Source organism: Parasteatoda tepidariorum, chromosome 6, assembly GCF_043381705.1.
Source record: "Parasteatoda tepidariorum isolate YZ-2023 chromosome 6, CAS_Ptep_4.0, whole genome shotgun sequence".
NCBI classification, from domain to species: domain Eukaryota; kingdom Metazoa; phylum Arthropoda; class Arachnida; order Araneae; family Theridiidae; genus Parasteatoda; species Parasteatoda tepidariorum.
The window spans coordinates 27,010,938-27,037,097 of NC_092209.1; the positions used below are offsets into that span (position 1 = coordinate 27,010,938).

At 27.7% G+C, this 26,160-nt stretch overlaps 1 protein-coding gene across 1 annotated transcript; it reads left to right on the forward strand.

Moving 5' to 3' along the window:
• Positions 1-257: 257 nt before the first annotated feature.
• On the forward strand, positions 258-24,045 carry LOC107456346 (metal-response element-binding transcription factor 2). The gene is made up of 10 exons (XM_016074206.4): positions 258-574; positions 5,660-5,739; positions 8,250-8,302; positions 8,397-8,508; positions 10,788-10,914; positions 14,529-14,596; positions 17,968-18,138; positions 20,627-20,702; positions 21,473-21,945; positions 23,303-24,045. The coding sequence occupies exons 2-10, from the start codon at positions 5,690-5,692 to the stop codon at positions 23,385-23,387; spliced, it is 1,215 nt and encodes a 404-aa protein (XP_015929692.2). The 5' UTR covers positions 258-574; positions 5,660-5,689; the 3' UTR covers positions 23,388-24,045.
• The last annotated feature ends 2,115 nt before the right edge of the window (positions 24,046-26,160 follow it).

Here is a 26,160-nt window from a genome sequence, read left to right on the forward strand (position 1 = left end):
TACAAGATAACAACTCAAAAGGTGCAAAAAGTTTAAATACTGGCAATAAATATTCAATCTGAAATCATATTTTCGTACAAAAACTGTTGAACACTAAATGAGCTATCAACCAGGCAATAATTTGAATTTTGATATCAAGAAATCAAAACTGCGAAAAATCATTAATTTTATTTACAATTTAGTTCAAAAAAATATAATTAAAGATTTTTCCTGCAAAAAATTTTTAAGTCACAGTTAGTTTTTTGCGGGAAAAAGAGTCACTGTGACCGCTAATAATGTTAGTAGGCGGTTAGTTTGAAAGATTATCGGCAAAAAATGTTTTTAATTATTTTGTAAACAATGAATGTATAAATTCAATTTAATGATGAATTTCAATTAATATAACTTGCAGCACTTGAGCAAACGTTTTATTTACAATGAATTCATCCATCGTAATACTCTCTGGATGATCAATAACTACAACGTGTATCCTAGGTGATAATGCTCTTACTTGTAAGCGATTGTTGGTTTTTTTCCCAACTGATGCTGAAATTTTGCAAATTATCCCAATGTTAACCATTTTTCTATAAAAAAGGTAATTAAAAATATGAATATTATTTGGTACACAAAGGGTTAATTCATGTGTGTTCTGATCATGTTCTTAAGAAAAATGACGTTATTTAATTAGCTTTACTTCATAAATAAATTTAAAGCTTTCAACCTCTGATGTGAAATAGTATTTATTTACATTTTGCACTGCATAATGTTGATAATTCATAACGAAGTATCACGTAACTAACCAGAAAATTAAGTGTAATTCAAAGTGTTACAAGAATCATGGAATTAAATTGTTATTATGATTAAGTATAGGAATTTTTGTTACATTATATAATACTAGGAGAAATTAGCTCTACAAAAGCTCATGTGTTGAACATCAGTGGTCTAAATTAAGCAAATTTAGTTACTGGTTTGTGTATCATGTAATGAAGACTTCTCTCACATTGATTTTCTTTTAAAATAAGGCAATTTATATTGCAATAAGGGGAATGTGTCATGTCACAATTAAGATGAAATGTGCTAGTTCCTAACAAACACCCATATCAAAACAAGTAATCAAAAAACCAAGACAATATATCTCTTTTGGTTGATTCGGGGGAACCACTAATAATTATTCTATGGTGGTCTATTTATTATCAGCTGGACTATTGTTAATCAAGAACGCTGAAGTAACATAAATAATCTATTTGATAAAAATTCAAACTTCGAATAATTCCTTTCTTAGTAATCCTAGTTATTTCATATTGTGTTATTTCTTTATGACATATTGAATATTGTTTTAAGGGATATAATTATTAACAATGTCAACGATATGTCAAAATGTACCTCAAGATTGAATCAAGTTATGTCTTATATACTAGTGAATTAGTATTTAATATTTTTAGTGGTAGTTATTCTGCATTACTCCCTTCCAGAATTTCATTTGTGATAGAATCACTAGTTGATTAAAGCTGTTAATTTATTTATTATCCAGGGATTTTTTAGCGCTATTTTATGAGCAAATCAATTGTTCAATATGGACCATCCATCGAAACTGACAAATTCATATCACTTCTGGGTCACCAATAAGGGGATATAATTATCGCCAATGTCAGCCTTCGTCTATGAAGAGGTACCTCGTGTTAGAATTGAGCAAATATGTCTTATACACTTGTGAATTGGAAGTATTTTTTTATTATCTTGTATTCCAATTATAATTTTGGGGTAATTGGTAAGCACCCTTTTAGGCATGCAACATACAAACTGTTATTTACAATGTATAAGTCAGTTAAGCAAATTTTATAAAAATATTTTAATATTCTGCTCTTTTAATTATATTCTCAAGAGCTGGGTTCCTTTTAAACATTAAAATTTAAGCTTTGAGTTTGTTTGTTTTTTTTGTTAAGAAATGATCTATTTATACAGCCAAAGTTCATGATATTTTTTCGAATAGGAAAAAAAAAGAACGGATTTATTTTCCTTAAATCAAATTTTTGCCAAGCAAAACATCTGATGCAATGTATTAATAGCAGGATTATTTTAAAACAATATCATAGCAACTAGAATAGTTAACATTTCTTACAAAAATGATTTAAATTAATATTTAATAATTAAAAATTAATCATTGGAAATAATAAAATCATAGGACCTCTTAATGATTGAGGGCCATTTGCCAGTGAAGAGTAAATTAGTTTAAGTCAGAAAAAATAACTAATTTTAAGTTACTCTGGCTGATATACATAAACTACATATTTAATAAGCTCTCAAAACACTGAATTTAAATAAGCATAAAATTAAATGGGTATAGCAGGGGTCTGTTTAGAAGAAATTTGGGTCCGTTGACGGACCCTTCACAAAATGATTTTTCTTTTAATTGGACCCTTCACAAATTTGTTTATCTTCATTATTGTTTTGTTAATCGAAGAAAATATTTCTACTTTTAAAAACATGATGATGTGCACATTCTTATTAATATTAACTCATAATTTTTTTTTGTAAATAAATAATTGATAAATTTATATTTATTCATAAAATTAAATAATAAAANTACAATTTAAAAACTCCTTGAAAAAGGTTTTTGCAATAACAGGACCCTATTTGCACAAATTCATAAAAACGGACCCTGGTTGAAAAAATGTGAGTAATTTTTTCACAATTTCAGGAAAAGCGGACCTTTCACAAAATGTCTGGACAGACCCCTGTATAGTTAAAATTGTTCTTACCACACATTCTTTTACATACATTTAATGGAAAATTATAATTTCCTAAGTTTCATGATATCCATGTTTGGTATCCTTTTTTATTTTGACTCTTTTTAATATGATAATCAGAATTAAAGCATATATCTGGACAAGCAGGTGCTGTTCATTGAAAATTTATCACAATTCAGAAATATTCTTTAAAATTAATCATTATAAGCAAAAAAGGGTCAGAACTCTCCTATTTTACCCTGTTGTAAATATTTTTCATCATCACAGAAAGTTTCTAAATATTATTCATTAAATTTAAAAAAAAGGTTGAAATTTCTCTATTCTAACCCGCAAATCAATCTGGCAGGAATGGATATGAAAATTTCTTTCTTTACTTTGCACTGCTGCATTATTTTTGTGATTACATCATTGCATTTGACTTTTAGTCGTGCTGACATGCATAAATAGCTATGTAAAAATTTTAATGTGTTTTAAAAAGATTGGTGATGTTCAGACAAATTTCGACAATATTAGATGGTGCCAAAAAGGTTGAAATTAGTTTCAAAAGTTAATTGTTTCCATGATTTTATGTTCTCAAAAAGATTTTTATTTTATCTTTATCTGATACTAAGTTACTTGCATATTGCTTTTATGATTTTTTAGAATAAAATCATCATAAAATAATGTTTTGACTAAAATCACACCCTAAATGTTTTTTTTTTTTAATTGTATTGTATATAAAATGTATTTTATACTTAAATTATTATTTTAAAAAATAGTCAGCTTATTTAAGCTAATGCTTTTTTTTTAATAAAATGATGCACGAAATATTCATGTAAATTAATATAATAATTTATTTGTACATTCCTTTCTTTATTTTTTAGTTAAAAACCTTCAATATCGCTGAAGTGAGACTTAAAAAGATCCCATTCTAAGGAATATATTATCTATATTGTACAAACAAAAAAAAAATTTTACTAATTTCTTTAAAAAAAATTTGCTTGTTTAAATTAATAACTGTCTGTCAATCATGTAAATTCATCAAAAATATTAATTTTAAATAGATGCTTGGATTTTTAAATAATTTATACATAAAATAGTATGAATAGGAATAAATTTTACTCTTTCACTCTTAATTATGTTTTAATTTCTGATACTTCTCTAATTCTAATGAATTGCATTGCTGCAAACATTATTGCGGCTGACATTACTGAAAACTTAACAACAATTAACATTACTGCAAAATAATTTTTTTCAGTTTTATGTTTGTATATACCTATAAGAGTAAGTTAATTTATGCTAAAAGTCAAATTTTGAAAAAAATCTCTTCAGATCTGTTATTGGTGTATAAGTTGACCTTCAAAATGAATTTGGATTCTTAAAAGAGTGGGTTTATATCAGAGTTAGCATGGTTTACACCATGGTAATTTTTCCCTAAGAATAATTTAAAATTGCATTTTTATTTATTTATTTAAAATTATATTTTTCAAATTGTTTGATCTTGTAAATAACTGTTTTATGTTTATTTTGATGTTGTAAATAACTGTTTTAATTTTAAAATTTTAAAAAGCAAATGCACGATAGGAAATTCAATAAAAATGTACTGAAAAAATTAGATCATCATTATAAAATGGCAATAATACCAGCCCACCTTCTTGCTTTTCTGTTGCATCCAAAAGCTGTAGATAAAGATGATTATGAATTATCAGCAGATGAAAAAAAAATGACTATAGAATATGTGAAGAAAATGTTTCCGAAAAATAACTTATTAACTCTGATATTAAAATTTTGTGCAAAAATTTTTCCATTCCAAAGGTATCTGTTTCAAAAGGAATTTATTGAATATGTTGTTGTTGACTTATTCCTCTTGGTCAGCCGCAGACTAGACCAAGTCAATGAGCTCAAAAGTTTTCAGGAAATCAATTACAAGTAAGGGACCAGAGTAGAGGTCTTTCTTTTCCAGACCAAGACAATGTAAAATGCGATCGGGAGAATCCTGTGCTCGTCAAAGTCAATGAGCTCGAAAGTCTTCAGGAAATCAAATACAAGTAAGGGACCAGAGTAGAGGTCTTTCTTTTCCAGACCAAGACAGTGTAAAATGCGATCAGGAGAATCCTGTGCAGAATCCCACCTCGTGCACGTTGAATAGGTCTTTCGCCCAAGCTCAAAAGAGAGACACCTGATGTGTCCACTTATAGTGGACTGTAAGGCTCTATCAGCCCCTTATGGTAAGTGCCCCACCAGGAGTCTGTCCATTATACCAAGAGTGGGCCGGAGGGATGTTCCATAGTTGTTGGTTAGTGGTTCCGATCTTGGAGCAAATCTCAGGGAAGGTCAAAGGACTACTTGAAATTGTGTTATCAGAAGGAGCTTCTTCTGCTTGTCCAAAAGATAGTCATTTTCATTACCAAAGAGGCCTATGTGAGAGGGAATCCATTGAAAATGTAACAGTTATAGAATCGTGGCGAATGCGAGAAAATGATATTAAGAAGTTTAATGCCGATGTTTTTAAGGAAGTTGAAGTAATTCTTGCTGCGAAACAACTACACCAAATGTTCAGAAATTTTTTTCTATTTTTGGAGTTGTACAATCAAATTTGTATAACAGACTCAGCTTAGAAAAAGCTGCAAAACTTGTTTTTCAATGTTAAAAAAAAAGTTTTTCTCTTCCTCTAAACTTTTCCTGTTTTTTTTTTCCAACCCTGTATAAAAATTGTAATAAAATTTAGTACGGTTTGATATAATTACTTGTTATTTTTTTTAATTGTTCTTGGAAGTTATTTTCATTTTTAAAGTAAATATGAAAAACGAATGCCGGAAAAAACCTGGTTTAAACCAAAAAACTGGGGGTTTTTTTTGGGTTTTTTTTTTTTTTTTGCCAACCCTGGTTTATATGCCAGAAATTACTGTAAGTATATGTATCTATACAAGCATAATCTTTTATTTTCTTTCTAGAACAGAAGATCTTTAGACTTTTATACCAATATGAAGGACGCAAAATCTAAAACCTCTTGCTATTGTGGCAAATCCGCAGCGTAAGTCGTATATAATTAGTGTAATAAACATAATTTATCTTCTGTGGTATGTTTCATTTATAGGTATTGATTGCCAACTTGTTGAATTGACCTAAATTTCTTTCATAAAATCAGTTTTAAATAAGATGTTAAGATTCTGTTTTAAATTTTATTTATCCAAATGCATGCATGTCGTTAAAATTTTATGCTTAATGGCAATTATACTTTTGAATGCAAGATTCTATCAATTTTTTTGGCAGTTACTGCGATTGATTTCCCCATGGTTTTTAAATCAATATTTTTAATACTCTATTATTTATTGCAACAGTGAAATTTTGAAACGCAACACACTTTTGAGTAACTTGTTTTTAAAGAGTCCTTTGCGCATGATTTCATCACAGAATTTTTTTTTTCAATAGTCGCTACTACGGATTTTGCAATTTTTAGTTTAAATTTTTTTATGATTTGCAAAAAAGGCATAAGTAAGTGCGTTCCCCCCCCCCCTTCAAAATGCGGTAATATCGTTCATTACAATAGAAAAGAAATACAGTACAGAACCCGTTATCCGGAAATCAGAAAACCGGAAAACCAAAATACCGGAACGTAATTCGATAAATTTTCCCGCTATTTCTTAAAAAAAAAAATTTTTTTTTTTCCTCATAAGATTTAAGGATTTTTTGTTCTTTTTTGAAAGATGTTTACCTTACCATCATTTTGGAATTAATCATTAGTGTATTACTTCATCGTTTTTTCTTCTTTTTAAGATTATTTCCATTTTTTTTTAGTTGGGTTAACAATAAAAAAAAATTGCTTTTTGTAGCGATTCAGAAAACCGGTAAAATCAGTTATCCGGAATATCGATGGCCCCGATCGTTCCGGATAATCGGTTCCCTACTGTATTACATATTTTAAAAAAATTTATAGTTTTTTATTTTATCCAAATATGGTTTTTTTTTGTAAACACAATGCTTTTGTTTCTTTAAATTTGTAACATAAATATTTGTTATTATTAAAAGTATCTTGCAGAAAGATGTTAGTGCTAGAGAGGTTTGTCACTTAAATCCAAAAAAAATTCTGCCACAGGGAACGCTGCTTTGAAGTGAATCTCTTCGATTTATTAAAGTTCCCTTTTTATTGATGATTGTTTCGGATTGATAGACAATGCTGACATAGATCATGTTCTCAATACTATGAATGCTATAGATCCTTGCATACAATCTGCGTTTCAACAAGAAATTATAAGTATTTACCTTTCCCAGGCATTCTTATTACTCGTAATTGTGATAATTTCTCACTTCTGTTAATCAGAACCTTTCATTTCATCCTCTTAACTTTTAGATACCTGCCTTATGTCCACATGTTTATGCATTCACTCAGAGTTACTATCTCATTTTCAGATTAAATTTCTTAGTTTTTAATTGTTAGTTTGAGTCTGTCTTAATTTTTTTTTCTCTCTCCCTTATGTTGTATCTTAAGTTTAAATCTTTTCGATCAACAATTCTAATCATAGGTTTGAGTTTCCTTGTGCTAAAATCATTCAACACTGCTCTTCATCTACTAAGCTTGATTTCTGTCAGTTATTCCATGTTTTGAAAAATTCTAATAATTGAAGGAGAGATCTCCATAAAAAAATTTTAAAGGGAAGGAACAGTGTGCTTTTTCAAAAGCAAAGGGCACTATTCTTCCTAAATATATTAATTTTATCTAACTAAATTTGTATTCTTCAAAGCAGTTAAAAATAATCAAATAAATATAAAAAATGATATTTTATCTAAACTTAGCCTGGTAATAATTTACAGTAGTTATAGTTATTTGAAATTTATGATTTCTTTGCTGCAATCTCATATTTTAAAATAAAAATGAACATTTCATTTTTCTAAATAAGAAAACAATATTTTTACAAAAATGGCAAAGAGGGTGCATTTGCCTCTGTGATGGGGCAGGCAGGATGTTCCAAATAAACATTTATTTAAAATACTGAACAATCTTTTTAGTACCTCACCTTTTCCCAACTATTCTAACGCTCCTTCCAAACCCAATCTCACCTGTTTCTTATCTCCCATCTTTAATTATCTTTTCTCAAACTTATTCCTATGTCCCTATTGGTTTAATCAATTTGCATGTGTTTGTCTCTTTACTTCTTAACAGCCATTTGGTGTTCAGACAATGAGGAAGGTTTTTGTTTATGGAACCAAATCTATTCTATGTCCGAAACCAACTATTACTTTTTTAGATGAGAAAGAAACAAATATGCTTGTTGAATTACAGAGTCTTTTTGCAAAATTAAGAGAACTTTAATTCGACCATTAGTTGATTATCAAATTTTGAATAAATACCTATATAGCAAAATTATTAGTGGCATATAAAATACGACCTGAATATAAATAACTGTATCACATCGCAGTTTTGTGCTTTAGAATATGTGTATACTCTGAAAAGTAAGAGTGAAGATTTTAAAAATATAAATTTTCTTAATTATGTATTTCATCAAGCATTCTATTCTGTTCTTGAAATTTTGTTTGCTCTTTTAGACAGCCAGTAAAGTTAGTGTGCTGTGTGAAATGCAAGAGATGGTTGCATGCAGGTATGTTTTAATTTAAATTTCCCAAAATTTTCATATGTTTATTGTTAGCTTATTATATTATTTTGCACTCGTTTCAATGTTTTTATTATTTTAGGTTGTGTAAAAAGTCTTGGAGAAAAAATTCTGCATGGCGACAAATTTTACATTTTAGTTTGTTCTGTATGCAACCCTGGATCTGAGTGCTTAGCACGACTTGAATTTACTTGGTAATAATTTCTTCTCGTTCATATTATTTACTCACTCAGTTTTTTTTTTTTTTTTTAAAAANAAAAAATTTTAGGCCTTTATTTTTCCAATAGAAATCTATCATTAATTTTAAAAAGACATTGAATCGCTATTTTCTATTCTGCATGTCAAGATGACACAATTTTTATCATGTGTCTTTAGTATTTAAACAAAATAATCGAATATTTTCACATATACTGTTCACTTTTTTTGTTAATCATTGCAAATAGAGGTGTTAAAATTTTCTACTTCCTATGTTGCTTTTGTTAAAATGCAGTTAAGTTGGGAATCTTCGAAAAGGTTCTTTTCCGGAAGCCATAAGTTACAAAAAAAAAATGTAATTTTTTTAGAGCATTGTTGTTGTTTTTTTTTTTTTTTTAACTTTGTAAGTTAGTTATAAGTATTTTTTGATCATGAGTCCATTTGTGTGCAAAAAAACATAGCAATGAAAGGTCTATTTTGAAAAGAATCAAGTGAACTTTTTTTGAAAACTGCAATTCAATTGTATAGATTTTTTTTTTTGTCAGACTGTAGGAAAATATCATTATTTTATAACTTTAAAGTTGAACAGTTATAAACTCTATGAGTTTTGTCTAATACTCTTTGGTATACAAGTTCTTTGAGAAACTAATATTGTAGGGAAATGGGTGTATAATATTTTATTCTGCTTCTACTTATATAAAGTGAAAAACATGATTAAAGAACAGAAATAAACACATTATAGTTGTAATTCTCTAAACATGAACTTTCTTCTATGTTCCGTATATTTAGAGTTAGTCCCTTTAAGGAACTTTTTTTTTATCCCTTTTCACTCCTTTTTTAACACTTGGTCCTTAAAGTCACTTTTGAAGAAAAAAATATTAAATGACCAGTGTGTGCTGGTGGCCAATTTCTATTTTCATTATTTTGTCAGACAAAAAATTTTAAAATTCATTCTTTCACATTTTTCAGTTGAGAGGGATTAATGTTGATTGAGTGAATTCTTGTAAAAACAAGTTTCCAGGGCAGGGTTCATGCTGTCCTAAAATGTCCTAAAAAAGTGCTAAAATTTTTTCCCAACTTTTTTAGGGCCTAAAAAGTGCTAAAATTTCTTCTGAGTGCTAAAAAAGTGCTAAATATTTTTTATTTTGGCGTTTTGAAATTTTTTTTGAGTGATCGGATTCCTTAAATCGGTTTCCCTAAATCCTTAAATTCTGTTGCCTTCAGCTCTCCTGCTGCCTCCATCTTTTTAGAAGATTCNAACGGACACTTCACAAAATATCTTTTCATAAAAACGGACCCTTCACAAAATATTTTAACTTAAAAACGGACTCTTCACAAAATGATTTTTCTTTTAATCGGATCTTTGTCAAATTTGTTTATCTTCATTATTGTTTTGTTAATCGAATAAACCCTTCCTAGGGCAGAAAGCAAGAAAGATGGATGTAAACGAATTAAGTTTTGTCTTCAGTGAATATTCTGCGTTCAGCAGTATAGGCTAAATACCAAATATTTGCACGCTGCATCTCTAATTTAGAAGCAGAATTGCTGTTTATTTTTGAAAATTTTAATTTTTTTAATTATAATTTTACAGTGCTGAGCATAATTTCGTATCTCTTTACAATTTAAAAACTTATTAAAAATATTTTTGCAATAAACAAACCCTATTTGCACAAATTCATAAAGGCAGGACCCTGGTTGAAAGAATGTGACTTAGTGTTTATTTTATATTCCCAAATTACGAGTAATTTTTTCTCAATTTTACAAAAAAACGGACCTTTCACAAAATGTCTGGACAGACCCCTGCAATGGGTGACAAAGCTGGTACTTTATTTTATTTTTAGCCAGCTAGATGGGAAGATTTTTTTTTTTTTTTAATTTGCAAAACAAGATAAATATTAAATAAAGTATTCTCCTTTGACTCTAAAACTGGGTGATACAAGAATTTTTTACCAATGAACACTAGTCATTAAGTACCCTCTTAAATTTTTCCCTTTGCATATTAAATCCATTTAGTTACAATCACATGAGTATCAAGTCATTGCAAAACTTCTAAAATCTGACAATACCTTAATGTCAAATTTTGCAATGACTTGATACTCGCCTGATTGTAACTGAATGGATTTATTTTGCAAAGGAAAAAATTTAAAGTTAAAAATATAAATTATTTAAATTTTATATATGAATTTTCTTTTTTTTAATGCCTAATTTTATTATACCTATAATATTTTTTGCCAAACAGTACTGTATAATATGCATAAAAATGGTAATCTTTTTATAGGTCTGAATTGATACATCTGGTGCTTTATCATCTTACTATTCAGAAACAACAGAAATATTTTCACATAGATCATGAAATTCTACCTTTCTTTGTGGAAAATTGGGATAAGTTGAATCTATTTGGAACTGTGAGTTTCTTATACACTACTACACACACTAACAAATTTGACTTGATGTGTGTAATGTTATTAATTGCTTTGTTTTAGGATTTAATATTTTTTATACCAGATAATATTTTAATAAAAATTAAGTGCCTTCCTTTCTAAAATGGAAAACCTTAAGTATATATTGAATATGTATAATGAAGTATTGTGTTATTCAGAAGGATTATGTTTTAAAAGTAAAGTGTACTAAAAAAAACCTGAAAAACAAGGTTTTGAGTACAAAATTTAGTGGGTAAAATTTTTGCCACAAAAATACAATATGGAAATAGTTGACTTTAGTGATCATTTGTGCTTAAGTAATGCTGTTTAATAATTGGAGCTGAGTTAATAAACAATCTGTTTGACATTTTTGTGAATTTGAGTAACTGAGCTAAGTTTATACATTTATGGTAGAAAATGCAGACTATGCCATACCTTTTTATTTCTTATTAAGTTTTCAATTGAAGGGTTCACACAGACTCCTTATACTCTTTAGAAACTTCTTTGAAATAAAAAGTCTCTAAGAAGTACTTGAAGCTACTTAGATTTACATAATATTCCTTAGGATTGCAGTTCCCAAATTATTTCGGCTATGGAACTCTAAATGATCGATATTCCAGCGACGAACCCTGACTTTTTAACTTAGGTATATATCGGCAATTACTAACTTATAAAAGATTGCATTATTTTGAAAATATTTAATAAGAAGAGTAGCATTTTTTCATTGTTTTATCATTTATCTTAAATTATGTTTTATATCTGACTGTTCAATGCACGGTCCTGGAGCTTAATAGTCTTGTTATGAATTTGTTTTCTGTGTATAAACATAAGCTAAAATGAATTAAAAAAAGTCAAATTATGGTTTTTATTGGGGGAAAAACAAGTGCTTTAAATGTTTAAAGTAGCTATTAGGGAAACATATTTCTTTATTAACAATCTGTTATTTAATTTTGGTTTAAAAAGCGTGATGGGAACTTCTAGTGCAATATTTTATAAATGCCTGTCCTTTTACTAATTTATTCCATACACGATTTTTGAAAAACTGTATTTTTTCGAAAACAATCAGTTTCTTTTATATTCGCATTTTATTTTAAATAATATCAAAAAAGGCAACCAAAATATTAAATAAATAATGGATTATTGATTGGATCTAAATATAATTGCAGGTTTCTAAAGTGTTAAAAGGAACTGTTTAAAAAAAGTCCTAATTCTCGGAACCAATTTCACCCTTCGAAGGAAGCCATTTGGGAACCACTGCCTTAGCGACCATTTAGATTATTGCAAAATGCAACTTCTTTTTTTTCAAACACTACTCTGCTTTTTTGTGTGGTGTTTAGATTACTGAAACCCTACTTTAAAATTATTTGATAAAGAAAGTTTTGATTCAATTACAAATTTTAAATATTTGTCTGATTGAGGGAATATTAATTAGTTGCTACTGACTTTTTTTTTTTTTGAAATCTCATAGTGCTGTAAAAAAATTTACTATTGAGCTCAAACTATTATAAGTTGTTCAGTGCTCCATTTATAAAATTAAACTGGAAGCTGTTAAAACTTTCTACTTGTTATGAGTAGGGAAAAAAATAGTATATTTTTCTATTCATTTATGGACTTTGCCTTAAGTAAAGTAAATATTTTTTCTAGTTCGTTGTTTATTCTTTTTAACAAATAATAAACTGAATTTTTTTTTTTTAAATTTTGTTTGTTGTCTGGAATTACGTTAGTTACGGCCGTTCAATGCAATCAATTTACTATATTTTATTGTAAATTTATGTGATTTTGCAGATTGCTTTTGGGCAGTTATTGCTAGCAGATTTCACCAAAGTTTTGAAAATTCAATTTTTTTAATGCAATATTATTATGACTTATAAAAATTGAAAAAAATTCAAGCTTCACAATATAATTTGATGTAATATATGGTATAAAATATTTATTTAAAGCATTGAGTATTTTAAGTGCAGTACTAAATAATGTGTTAAATTCAATATCTATTACTATTCAAAAATATAATAAGCTTAGTAAAACTATTAAAAGTTATTGAGTAATAAACTATAAAAGTAAGTAAACTATAAAAGGAATTGAAAGCGGTCAATTTGAATTATAGTTATATGTGCAATATAGTTTTGTATTTTATTATTCCCTAGAATTCCTTATGTCTAAAAATTAATTCCTAATATAATTTCTTTAAAAATTTTACTATATTTCAAAATCTATATTCATAGTAAGATTTAAAAAAAAAAAATTAAGTATCTGCACACTTATAATATTTTTTATTACAAAATGCTTTTAATACATTTAAAAAAAACAACAAAAAGCATTTGACTATTTAATATGTATTTATTTAGTTACTTAGTCCCGAAAAAAAAAATATGCATGTCCATTAACTTCTTCTACCTTGCATTAATTATGAATATGTTGTCTTCTACTTTTTATTTTATTTATTTTTCCCTGCAAAGTTTTTTTTTTGCATGGATACTTTTTTTTAATATTGCAAAAAATATTAAGAAGGTATCTTCGAAATTGGAGAATCCCTTCCTATGTATCCGTGTGCGTGTGCATCTATATTATCTAACTATCTCTATATTATTTCTAAAAATCTCCCATGGCACTTAGCAATCCTTTCTCAAGTTGTGTGTTCTTCGCTAGTTAAAAANACTATTTCAAAATCTATATTCATAGTAAGATTTAAAAAAAAAAAAATAATAAGTATCTGCACACTTGTAATATTTTTTTATTACAAAATGCTTTTAATACATTTAAAAAAAAAAAGGCAAAAAGCATTTGCCTATTTAATATGTATTTATTTAGTTACTTAGTCCCGAAAAAAAATATGCATGTACATTAACTTTAAGAATATTAGAGGAAGATTAATATAAATAATTATAAACAAAAATGAATTTTTAACAAACTGCATTCAGATTAACATTAAACATACCATAACTAGTCAAATGACCAGTTATTATATTGTAAAGTGTTGGAATGTTTAGTGTTGGGTATTCATTATTATTAAAAATTAAGTAATAATAATTTTGCTCCTACAATTCTTAACCGCAAAATCCATATTTAACATTTCATGTTAAATTTGGGTACTAAAGAAATTACATTAAATGATTTCCTACTGTGACGATAATTGTTTATTTTTGTTGTAAAACAATAGTCATGTCCAGTTGTGTGCTTGTCCGCTAGCAATGGGATCGCTGATTTTTAGGCGAAATGAGCGTTTTATCTTTGGTAGCAGCACGCATACAACTTAACTACCTTCTTCTACCTTGCATTAATTATGAATATGTTGTCTTCTACTTCTTATTTTATTTATTTTTCCCTGCAAAGTTTTTTTTTTTGCATGGATATTTTTTTTTAATATTACAAAAAATATTAAGAAGGTATCTTCGAAATTAGAGAATCCCTTCCTATGTATCCGTGCGCGTGTGCATCTATATTATCTAACTATCTCTATATTATTTCTAAAAATCTCCCATGGCACTTAGCAATCCTTTCTCAAGTTGTGTGTTCTTGGCTAGTAAAAAATAGTTAAAATAATCTCAGTATTTCATAATGGAACATTTTATTTCTGAAGTATAATTAAAAATATATTTCAGGTTTTAACAACAAAGAAGGAAGATAAACGTGCAACAATAGTTCAGGTGTTATCAAATGACTCTTCTAAGTAAGAAAAGAATACTTTAACATAAAACTTTTTATCGATTTACTGTTTTTTGTTTCATTTATCATGAATTGCATTTTTAATTTTAGACTTTTGACCATATTTCTGGTGCCTCTCAAATATTTATTGAACTTGTAACCAAGATATATTAGGATTTAAAAAGAAAGTTTTCTTCAATAAAAAACTGACAAAAAATAAATAAGAAGTAATCTAGTAATTTCATTATTTAATTTATTTAATTAGAATTTTTATTGAAAGTTCTATTTTGAAATGTTCAAATTTATGTTTAAAAACTTTAAACTCTTTAAAAAATTAAAAACTATTTCAATATACTTTTAACGCAATTAAAATTGAGTGATTTCACATAACATTAAGGAATTTACCTTAGTTGTGCAATTTTAACATGTTCGTTTATTTATATGTAATGGGCAAGACTAGGAAGTTTAACAGGTGGGCCCTATGCATAATTTTATTGATGGTCACTTTTTTCTTTCAATTAGCCACTTTTTGCATTGATCATTTTGCTTTCAAATTGTTATAAATATATTTATTTATTTATTTTTTTAGTTTAGAAAAATTTTATTAAGGTTATAAAATATCATCATAAAAAAAAGAGTGCATAATATGTTTGATTTTTGACTTGTTTTTCTCATAATCAATTTTGAACTTCTGTATCAGAATGAAATATAATAATCAGCTCTGGAAAATTAAGCTTCTTAACATAAAATATTAAGGACAGAATTTCTGCAGCTGCTACTACAGGGTTGCCACAGACTACTAAAATGCGACTATTTGCTGCTATTTTCAACCTTAGGCTGCTTTTTTTTTTTTTTTTTTTTTTTTTTTTTTTTTTTTTTGCCTGAAAAGACTAAGAAAGTAACTATTTTCAGGAATAGGCGACTATTGGGAGACTTTTTTACTCTTAGCAAGTTTTTTCGTAAAAATGAACATTACTTTTCAGTCCCCTCACTAAGACGTACTTATTGCCGCCTACCATGTGCGTAGTGCAGTTAAAACAAATAATTTTTTTAAAAATTAAATAAAGAGTTTAGTAATGATTTGACGCTTTTTAATAATTTAACATTAGTACTTAAAGTATTCTTTTTTTTATAATTTTTTAGACAGTCAGTATCATTTTTAAACAAATAAATCTTTAGTCTCTTTTATTTTCAAACAGGAAAATAATANTACTTCCTCTGCTATCCTGTGCAATGCATGAGCAAGGCACGTTAGATGGATCATATTAGGAAATAAAACTTTTATGGCATTTCCAGCTTTAAGTGTATTCTATTCTCTATTCAAACAACACTGTCAATCTCATGGACAGAAAAATGTCTTTCACCTGCCTTGCTCACTCAAGCACGAGTACACTATCAGCTCAGATGAATAGCCATTGTACAGTGCGAAGGGTGACCACTGCCTCAGAGGGAGGGAGTTGTCCCAAAAGGAATAAAGTCCTAATCTCTATAAATGCATTACAATACGTCGGATGACAGTCAACCATTTCTGTACCTCAAAATTTATGATCGGTCAAAAGTACAAAAAGCTTTGCAGAAAAACTTTAAATTAGACAGAAATAGGCATTTATGAACAAAAGGAAAGAAAAAGGTATTTTCAGAAGAAAACGTTTAAAAAAGGCAGAAAAGGGCATTCATGGCATTTTGCCTGAACTTCCGGGCTCTAGTTATTATGTAGGTGCGTGTGATTAGGGAGTGGTTTAGAATGTCAATTGACAAAGAGGCGGTTGTGAATGATAGTAAACATTTTGGTGGCTATTTTACTTAGTTGGCGAGTGGCGAATGCTTATCTTGCTCCTTATTTTTATGCAAATAAAGAGCAAGATTAGTGGTCGCCATGTGGCATCCGCTTGTTTCAACATCTTTTCAGGTGTAACTTACTTTGTTTTTCATTGAGGCTGTGGAGTAAAATTAATTATTGATAAAGAAACTCCTCAAAGAGTAGATAATTTAGTTTAGTTTCTTTGCTGAAAGATGAAACGGAAATAAAAAGCCAGGTGCGGCATTTTGTCTTTGTCACTCCTGTACCAAATAACAATGGAGCGAGAAGAACGGCAACAAAAATTGTAAATAAACACTTAGTAATATTTCCACAAAAAAAAGTTTAAGAATGAAATTTTTAAAAAAATCTGGCAATGATTAAAAGATAATATATATTTAAAAAAAAAATAAAGATTATGAAAGACAAATCAAATTTTAAAAAATTTAAGAAAGAAGGAACAATTAATACAGAGATAAAAGTTATGAGCAGCAGTTTCAGAAATTCTAACCTTGATATTTTATATTTATTTGAGGTGCTTAATTTTCCAGAGTTAGTTATGATATTTCATTCTGATACAGAGGTTTAAAATTCATTATGAGAAAAACAAGTATCAAATTGATTCTATTATAAATTATTTTTCCTTTTAATTATTATTTTACTGATTGTTTTTATTATAATTGTTTTTACCTTATTAATATTGTTTTTAACCCTTTCGCGACGGGAAACGTGAAAGCGTGCTTACCGCTGAGGCCAGCAGTCTCTCCAGGGCCAGAGGGTTTTTTGCTGTTAAGCCTAATTCCATGAAAATACCGTAATATCAACGCGTTGTTTGATATTGTTCTGTAGATTATTTAAATGACATATGCTTTATATATATTTCTATGGATACTTTATTTACTTAAATTATTTCTTGTTTGAATATATGTTTTACACATTTTATTTTCATTATGTAAACATTTAACATTACATATCTGAAAACTAAATGAATGACTTAAAGTTCTTTTTTCGTATGAAAAATTTTTAAACAGGGATCTACAAGATCTAACTATCCACTAAAAACTAAATCAAAAGTAGCGAGGAAAAAAACCTCCCCTTCTTACTGTAAACAAATACCACGTGCGAATTTAAAGAGCCGTCATAAAACATTCCTTCCCCCTAAAAACTATGTGAATGTACTCTCATCTTGAGTAGAAGGTCAAATCTACATGTATCAGAAACCATATGGACATACAATGCCATCTTCTGGAAGAAATTTTATTTTTTAAAGCGTTCCGAAACGCTGGCACAAATATGTGACGGCCGGGGGTAAACGAGAAAACACTCTGGCACGCAGGTGTGTCGGCCGGGAAGTGTGCGCGTTTCTTGCTGGCTGTCTGTGATATGTGATAGTCGGCGGGAAAGGGTTAATAATAATTTAGTGGCAAAATTATTATTAAAGTACATGTACTGTAAAAAGTAACCACCAAAAAATTTAATTCTGGTAGCCACTAGATATATCTTCCAATCTTGCCCTTTATATGCAAACTTTTTTTCCCCTCATTCTTTCTTTATTTTATTTTTGTAAACTTATACCATTTTTTTTTCTTTTAAAACAGATTCAAGAATGGAAAAGAAATCAAGAAGAGTAAATTCATATGGGCTTTAAGAGTCAAAGTACCTCCTGAACCTCCACCAGTTTATCCTTCATCTGTTAAACTCCATAATGATACATTGGTTTGGGAATTTCAAGTGATGGATAAAAAATATCATATCCTTAATAAAAATGTGTAAGTAAACTTATATTATTTACCTTCATTGTGCTGTAATAAAAAATCAATGCTCATTACATTTACAGAATGTGTTATCCATTTTAAACTTAATTATCTCATTCAACGTATCTCAGTATCTCATTCAACGTATCTTAATAAGAAGAAAAAAAAGAACTATTACTTCAGATGATAACTGATTCAATAGAACCTTAATTGATCGCTTCTCATCATGGGACCATACATTGTGAACAAAAGATATGGTTAATGCAAGATAATACAAAATAATAACTTGAAAAAGTTTGAAAGTAAAAAAGAAGTAACCGACTTATAAGTTGTAGTAAGTATAATACATTACAGTTAAAGAAATTATGTACTTGCTGCAAACATGGTTATAGCGTTAAAGAAATGTCACTAAACATGTTTAGTTTTAATAATATAGAGAAATTTTGGTTTTGGTTACACTCATTTTCTCCTTAATGCAAATGATCTATTTTTGTCATTTCTAACAAATTGCTGTTACAGGGTTGCCACTCCACAGAGAAAACCTGGAAAATACAGGGAATTTAAAAATCACCTAGAATAACAGGGAAAATGCAGTGAATTTTGATTTTTTCTTTACAAACTGGGAAAATACAGGGAATTTTGTTTCTTATTTTTGTCTTTTAAAAAATGGTGACCACTTAAAGCGGAANTACTTGCTGCAAGCATGGTTATAGCGTTAAAGAAATGTCACTAAACATGTTTAGTTTTAATAATATAGAGAAATTTTGGTTTTGGTTACACTCATTTTCTCCTTAATTCAAATGATCTATTTTTGTCATTTCTAACAAACTGCTGTTAGATTACTGTAAATACAAAATTTTTGCATAGTTTCAATAGCTTTGAGGCCTTTGCATTTGCAAATGTTTGCACTGGTTTTGGTTAAATTTTCAACGTCTTCATTGATATCGTTTTGTACTTTTCGAGTCTCTGCATTCATTTTTTCAACATTTTAATCTACTGATGCATAAACATCAAACATGATGTTTGATGTGTTTTGCCCTAACTACAACAGACTTTAATTTTCTTCTTCATCATAAACATCAAGTGTTACTGTTTTTCTTCTCAAAACTTTTTTTTTTCCTCTCAAATGTCGATAAAATATCTGAAAAATGCGCGGGAATCTATTGGTTTCAGAAATGGTCTAAACGAGTACTAGAAACATTATAAGAATAACATTTGTGACATTTCGGTAAAACAAGGCAATACATACAGAAAAACAAAAGATACAGGAGGAGCAAGGGATCAAAATTCGACTGTAGTAAAAAGCTTGTTGCTATTGCAAAAAAAAAAGGAAGAGGTAATAAATTAGTCTGTTTAGTGCTTTCTGCAACAAAATAATAAAATACTAGACAAACTAATTTTTAGTCAACGAACTCAAAAAAAAAAATGGAACATGCTTGGTTGTTCTGCATTTGCAGCATGCTTTGAGATTCCAACTACAGTTATTTTGTATAATATTGATGAAATATTGAAGTTTTCTTTTGATAAGCGGNATGTTAGGTATTTCAGACACAAAATTTTCAGTCTTGGCCTTTTTTCCAACTTGCACCCATGCTTTTGATAAACGGGAAGAAAAAACACCCCCTCTCCCCACATTTTCCTCTACTCAACATCAAGGATGAGTCAAATTTCTGCTTTTCCCTCAATCTTTCTAGTCTAAAATGACAGGAAAACTGAGCAAAAAATTTTTCTGGATACCAGATAAATGGTTCTCAACTGTAATTTTTTCTCAATTTTATTTAGTAGAGCCACCATCAATCATTTCGCTTGGTTACATTTATTGTGAACGATCGATGCAAGAAAACGATATTTGTGATACAACATAAAATATGGAAGAATGATTTAAAATTATTAAACTTATACAAAAAAAAAAAATTTCTAACTTAAAAATTTTGCTGACTGTTAAATTATTTTCTATGTAAATGAACAAAAAAAAATTAATTACCACATTTATTTATTTAAAATATATTGAAATTTTGGTTTCAACACTCTTTTCTCAACCCAAACAATAAATTTTCGACATTTGTAAGAGATTGCTGTTCTTTTTCTATTACTTTTGTACATTTTTAAAGAAATATAAAAACTTTTTTATACAGAATGTTATTGATTTCAAAATTGAAATATGTCAAATTTAAAATGTTTCTAAGCCATGTAATTTAGTTCAGTGAAAACTAGTAGCATGTGAATTATGATATTTTGCGGGCAGGATCTCTGTCTTTTCCATTGCTTCTCTAAATTAATGGCAAATATGCTTTTTCTTCGTCTTATTAGTTGTTTTCTTTAACTATATTATATCATTTAGCTGAAGTTGGCTCATTGGATTTCCTCAATTTATTGGTGTTTCCCTTTGGCACGTAGATTACAGACACTCTTTTGTAGTTGTATTGCATCAAAATTATTTTGTCACTTGAATTTTAGTAACTTGCAAGGTTCTATTATATTCAAACATATTTTTCTTCCATAGGCAAAAAAATGGTCGCAATAACTTAAGAACTGGAAAAAACAAATCTAAGCTTGCACTTAATGGCTCAAGCAAAAAGGTTTGTATTTTTATGTCTCTTGTAATAAAGTAAAGCCCGTGTAAAATGATCTTTTGAAGTGTGTTGCTTTAGTTGCCAATTATTAAAAGGTTGGGTTTTTTTTTTTTTTAAATTATGTGTCTCATTGTAAGTGAAATAAAGCAGTGGCCATTGCCGTCATGTCACAGAGTTTTAAGAAATTTTTTTGTGAATAAGTACTTGCTAAAAAAAGAATAATATTTTATTTATTTATTTATTTTTTTTTTCTTTCAAATTTTTGGTTTAGAACTGTGATGAGGGTCTTTTTGAAATTTGACTCAATTTAATGTAACCTGTAATGTTTTATACCTATTATTGATGACTATTGGTATATTTAATTTATTAAAATAATGTATCTAAACATATTTTAAGCCTTTTTACGGGGTTTTTTTCTGCTAGAAACCCATACAGTACTTGTTTTCAGTTATAAATTTATTTAAATATTTCTTATTACATTCTTTTTTATTTAGTGATGCAACTTTTACCAAACTGTTAAATATACTAAAATTGTAAATTTATATCCTAAAATGTGTTCTAAAAACTAAATTCACCTGCTCCAAAATTGTGTTGCTATTCTTTCCCTGTGTCAGGTTGCACATGTTTTGCTTCCTTTTAAAATACAAGATAAATTCAAATCTTAATATAATCAAGCTCAAATAACAAGGGCAGTAAATTGTACAGTTTTGACTGTATTTGTAACTTTTGTTTGGTAAGTGAGGCTTAATTTTCTAATTTTTCTCTTTTCCTTGCAGAACATAGTTTCCAAATGCAGGGGTGGTTTGCCATACAATGAAAATGGTATCCATAAGGCTAAAAGCAAAACGAAACATCCGACTACTGTTGTTTTCAATGAAGAATCTGCTCTAACAGGACTATTAGATTCACTGATTCCTCCGCCCCCTGACTTTCAAAGTTTTAATAACCCGTTTTGCAAATTGAAGAAAAAAAATTCAGACAAAAAGCTTACTTCACAAAGTGAAACCAAAGTTCAAAATAAAAGACGATGGAATGGTGATATGGTTCGTAGTGGAACAACTCAACAAAATAGTGATAGCCAATCAGCTAAAGTTCCTCCTTCAAATTGTCATAAGAAAGGAATTTCGATTTTCAAAGCCAAAGATATTTTTAGTCATAATTCAGAAAAAAATGTGAAAATTAGTTTTAGTGTTTTAGGTAAAAGAATAACAAGCTACGGAGAAATACAGTACCTTTTCCAAAAGAATAGGTAATAATATTTCTTGTATAAATGAAATATGTACTTGTCGGTTATCTTTTGGCACATTTTATTGACACTTTCCCCCAAAAGCTTACTCATTTTCGCTTTGCCATTTTTTTTCTGTTAAGAAGTTTTTTGATTGAACTATATTTTATTTATTTGTAACTCATCGAATTCATTTAATCCAGATTTTTATTGTTGTGTTCCTACTATTTCTATTTATTTATTACTCCATTGTTGAAACCAATCTGCTTTCAGTAAGTAAAATTATAATGAAATAGAAATGTCCCTTATCAACAATTTTGTGCCATTTTATCAGAAAATGTGACTAGAATTTACCGATAAGAATTTTATCTTAAGGTAACTATCTACTCTAGTAAATTTATTTATCATTTCTTTTAAAGCAGAAAAAATCTGATATTTTTTTCTGCAAACATTTTGTGATAATTTTTGTTTAAACATTTAAAAAAAAAAATTATACTCTAGATATTTTTTTATTAAATTACTTCTCATCAAGTAAAGTTTCACAATGTAAATTTTGCCATGAATATTTACTTGAGAAAATCAGTGCCTCTGAAAAAAAATGCTATTTTGGCATTTAATCTAAGATTTCATAGATAAATATAATAAAAGTTGCAGGTATATATTGCATCGTAGAGGTGTGTTTAATGTATGTTTTTAATTTCGTTTTCTAAAATTGCAACAGAATGCCTATGTTTCTGTAAAACTAGTGCATAATAAGCAAAAAAATTTGATACCGAGTGATTGACATAGAAAATAATGATATTTTTTTTATTTGAAATCTGTTATCTTTTAAAACCTTGTACGAATATAGATTTTTTCAAAAATATTGCAAGTTTGATTGACAAATTTTGAGTTTTAAATCTCTATTGACTCTATCTAAATATACCACATTTAGCCATCCCTTTAAGGACACTTTTCGGGTATGTAGGACTTCACACAATTTGTTTCTTCCTTTAATTTCTACAGCGCAGGCTTACTTTATTACGTAATGTTAGATTATGTAATACCATTTGAGTTATGAGCATTATATTAAGCTGTATATTCAGTCCTATCTACTCCTGTAATCAACTGAACTTAAGATATATAACATATATATAAAAGAAAACAAATCAAATGTATATTTGTTGCTCTGTTAATTAACGAAGACATGTTTTTTTTTTTAATTCAATTTTAGATTTTTATTAAAAATTAATTCGAGAGAAATATTAAAGAGATGTGTAATTAAATATTCAATATAGTTCATTTCTTAAGCATTCATATTAAAGCACATTATTGTATTTAATTGAAATGTAATGTTTATATTGTCAATTTATTTTTTCTTATCTATGTACTCTTTCAACAGGGAAATTAAGGAACCTGTTGCTGGAAAAAAGTTGACAAAAATCAAAATTTTATGCAAATGTCCTAATTGTAAGACATTAAAATAAGTCATGCTGTTGTAACTTTTAATGCATGTTGTATGATTAACCTGTTATACTAATTGCAATTGTTTTTAATATGGTGCTTCACTTAATAGTGTGCATTTTAAACGATAATTTTTTTTTTTCAAACTGAGCTTAGCTTAGAGTTTTACTTTCCTCTTCTTTTTGACGTCTTCTTTTTTTTCCTTTTTTTTTCTTTTTTTTTTGTGCTACTTTCTATACAGTTTGGTTTTGTTGACCCTGTAGTCTTTTGTATGCATTGATCTGCAAAGAATCCTGTTTGCATTTTTACCATTGTAAATATTTAAAATATTTACTAAGTTTTTAATAAATATCCAGATTTTTATATATTTATTCATGTAAATACAAATCGCCTTAAATTTGTAATATTTATAAAAAAAGCTATTAAAATTACATCTTATTCTCAATATTTGTTAATTAACAAAAACATGTTTTTGTAATTCTTAGATTTTTATTAAAAATTTATTCGAGAAATATTAAATAGATGTGTAGTTAAATATTCAATATAGTTCATTTCTTAAACTTCATATAGCTCTTCTTATAGTTCATGTGAATGCAAATCGCCTTAAATTTGTAACATTTATTAAAAAAACTTTTAAAATTACATCTTATTCTCAATATGAGTTAATTAACAAAAAAAAAATTTTTTTTTCTTTTTTATAATTCTATTTTAGATTTTTATTAAAAATCAATTCAAGAGAAATATTAAAGAGATGTGCAATTAAATATTCAATATAGCTCATTTCTTAAGCTTTAAAATTAAATTGAAATGATACTTGTACAGTTTTAATAATTTTATTACACAAAATGTTATTAAAATAATTTTCTAAAATAAATGAATAAAAAAAGAATGTTAGACATACATATGTAAGCCTTTTTTTTTTAATGTTTAAATGTTAAACTGAATTCAAACTCATTATATTTTGCTAAATACCAAAACCTTTATTTATTGTTTATAAATTTTAATTTTCCTTATTAATTTCAAATTTAAGGTGTTTTTTAAAGTTCCTTCACAATGAAAAAAGAATTATTCAGTTGGGGTACCTTAAATTTAAAACTAAGCTCTAATTTTAAACTATTCATACCTCTTGCTAAAAAGAATTGATTGGTAGCTTAAATATTTTAAACTATCAAGAAAAAAAAATTCATTAATTGGCATGGATTTTGCATCATTTTCCTAATTTGAATGGAAGGTTCTTACTAAAAATGAACAAACCTTAATTCTCTAAAAAGTTAACAGAGTAACAATAAATGATAATTTTTTTCACTATTTCTAAATTTATTACATTATTTTCTATCTTTGAATCGACAGTTATGTTGGATCCATAAATTATTTATTTGTTAATTTATTTTTATTACATTTAAATGTTAATTTCCTCCACAACTGCTATCCATGAATGCTTATTGTTGCCATCTGTGTGATTTTATATTTTTTATGCTGTTGATCTAATTCAATATTCATTTTGTTTAAAATTTTACTTTTCGTTAGCCAATTAAACGTCTGATAGTGATTACTTTTCTTGAAATTAAGCTTCATTGTATTAATTGATGAAATACTAGCATATCATATGGCTGAATGATTTTTTTTATTTTATACCCATTTAATTTACATTTAAATGAACAATAATTGGTTGAAAGCATAAATGAATATTTATATATTTTTAACCTGAAATTTTATATATTTTGTATAAGTGTTTTTAACAAGCTACGGTTAAAATTATAAAGATACTGATGATCATAGCAAAACCTTTATTTAACACAATAGAGCACTGTTTATTCATTATCCTCTTAATTGCTCGTATTTTTTAAATGCAGTTTTCCTTTTTAAATATCCAGAAGTGAAAATTCTTCCATGCGCCTGTGATTGAATTTGTCTTTTTATTTTAATTAATCACTCTTTGCTCACGGTGCATACCATGGTGGTGTTTATCATTCTGGCCCACCTGTTGTACCAGCTGGTAGGGTAAGTTTAATTGTCTAACTTTAATCTTAACCTTAATTGGAAGGGTTTTAAACTTAAGTGAAAAAAAATAATTAATAAAGTACAGAAATGGACATACTATAGTTTATATTATACACAATTAGTTAATGATCTTGCTATAATTCCACTTTTTTTTCAATGTTTGGAAATCTATTGATTCTAATTTTATCTTTTGCCCCATCCCCTGTAGTCCTGCCAATCCCTCTCTCACATGTTTTGTATCACCCTTTTTATAATCTTGCTCAAACTTGTTCTTCTGTCCTGATTGGTTGGACCGCTTTTCACTATTCCTTTACTGTAGTAATGTTATTTGGTGTTTAACGCTGCGGATATATTTTTGTTTAGAGAAAGGAGACTATGGTATGTCTATTTTTTTACCTGTTTTGTGCTTTATTCAAATTATCCTTTTGGATTTGTGAACTTCTAAACATATTTTTTGTTAAATTGAATTCTTTGTTTTCCCATGCATCAAGGATTCTGACTTATGCCAAATATAAAATTCTAGACTTAAGTCATAAAATGGTATATGTCTTGCATAGTTTACAAGATTTTATATCTTGCATAGTTAGAGAGATTTTTGCACAAATTTATACATAGTGTTCTGAAAAAAATCATATTTTACCAATTTTATTTTCCTACTGTATACAACCACTTTTTAATTTATTAAGCTACTGATTACTAAACTGACATATCTTTTATTTTGAGTGCTCTAAATTTTCCGTACTTTTAAACGTATTTTAATTCCTTTTAAAAAATATTATTTAAGATTTTTTTTTT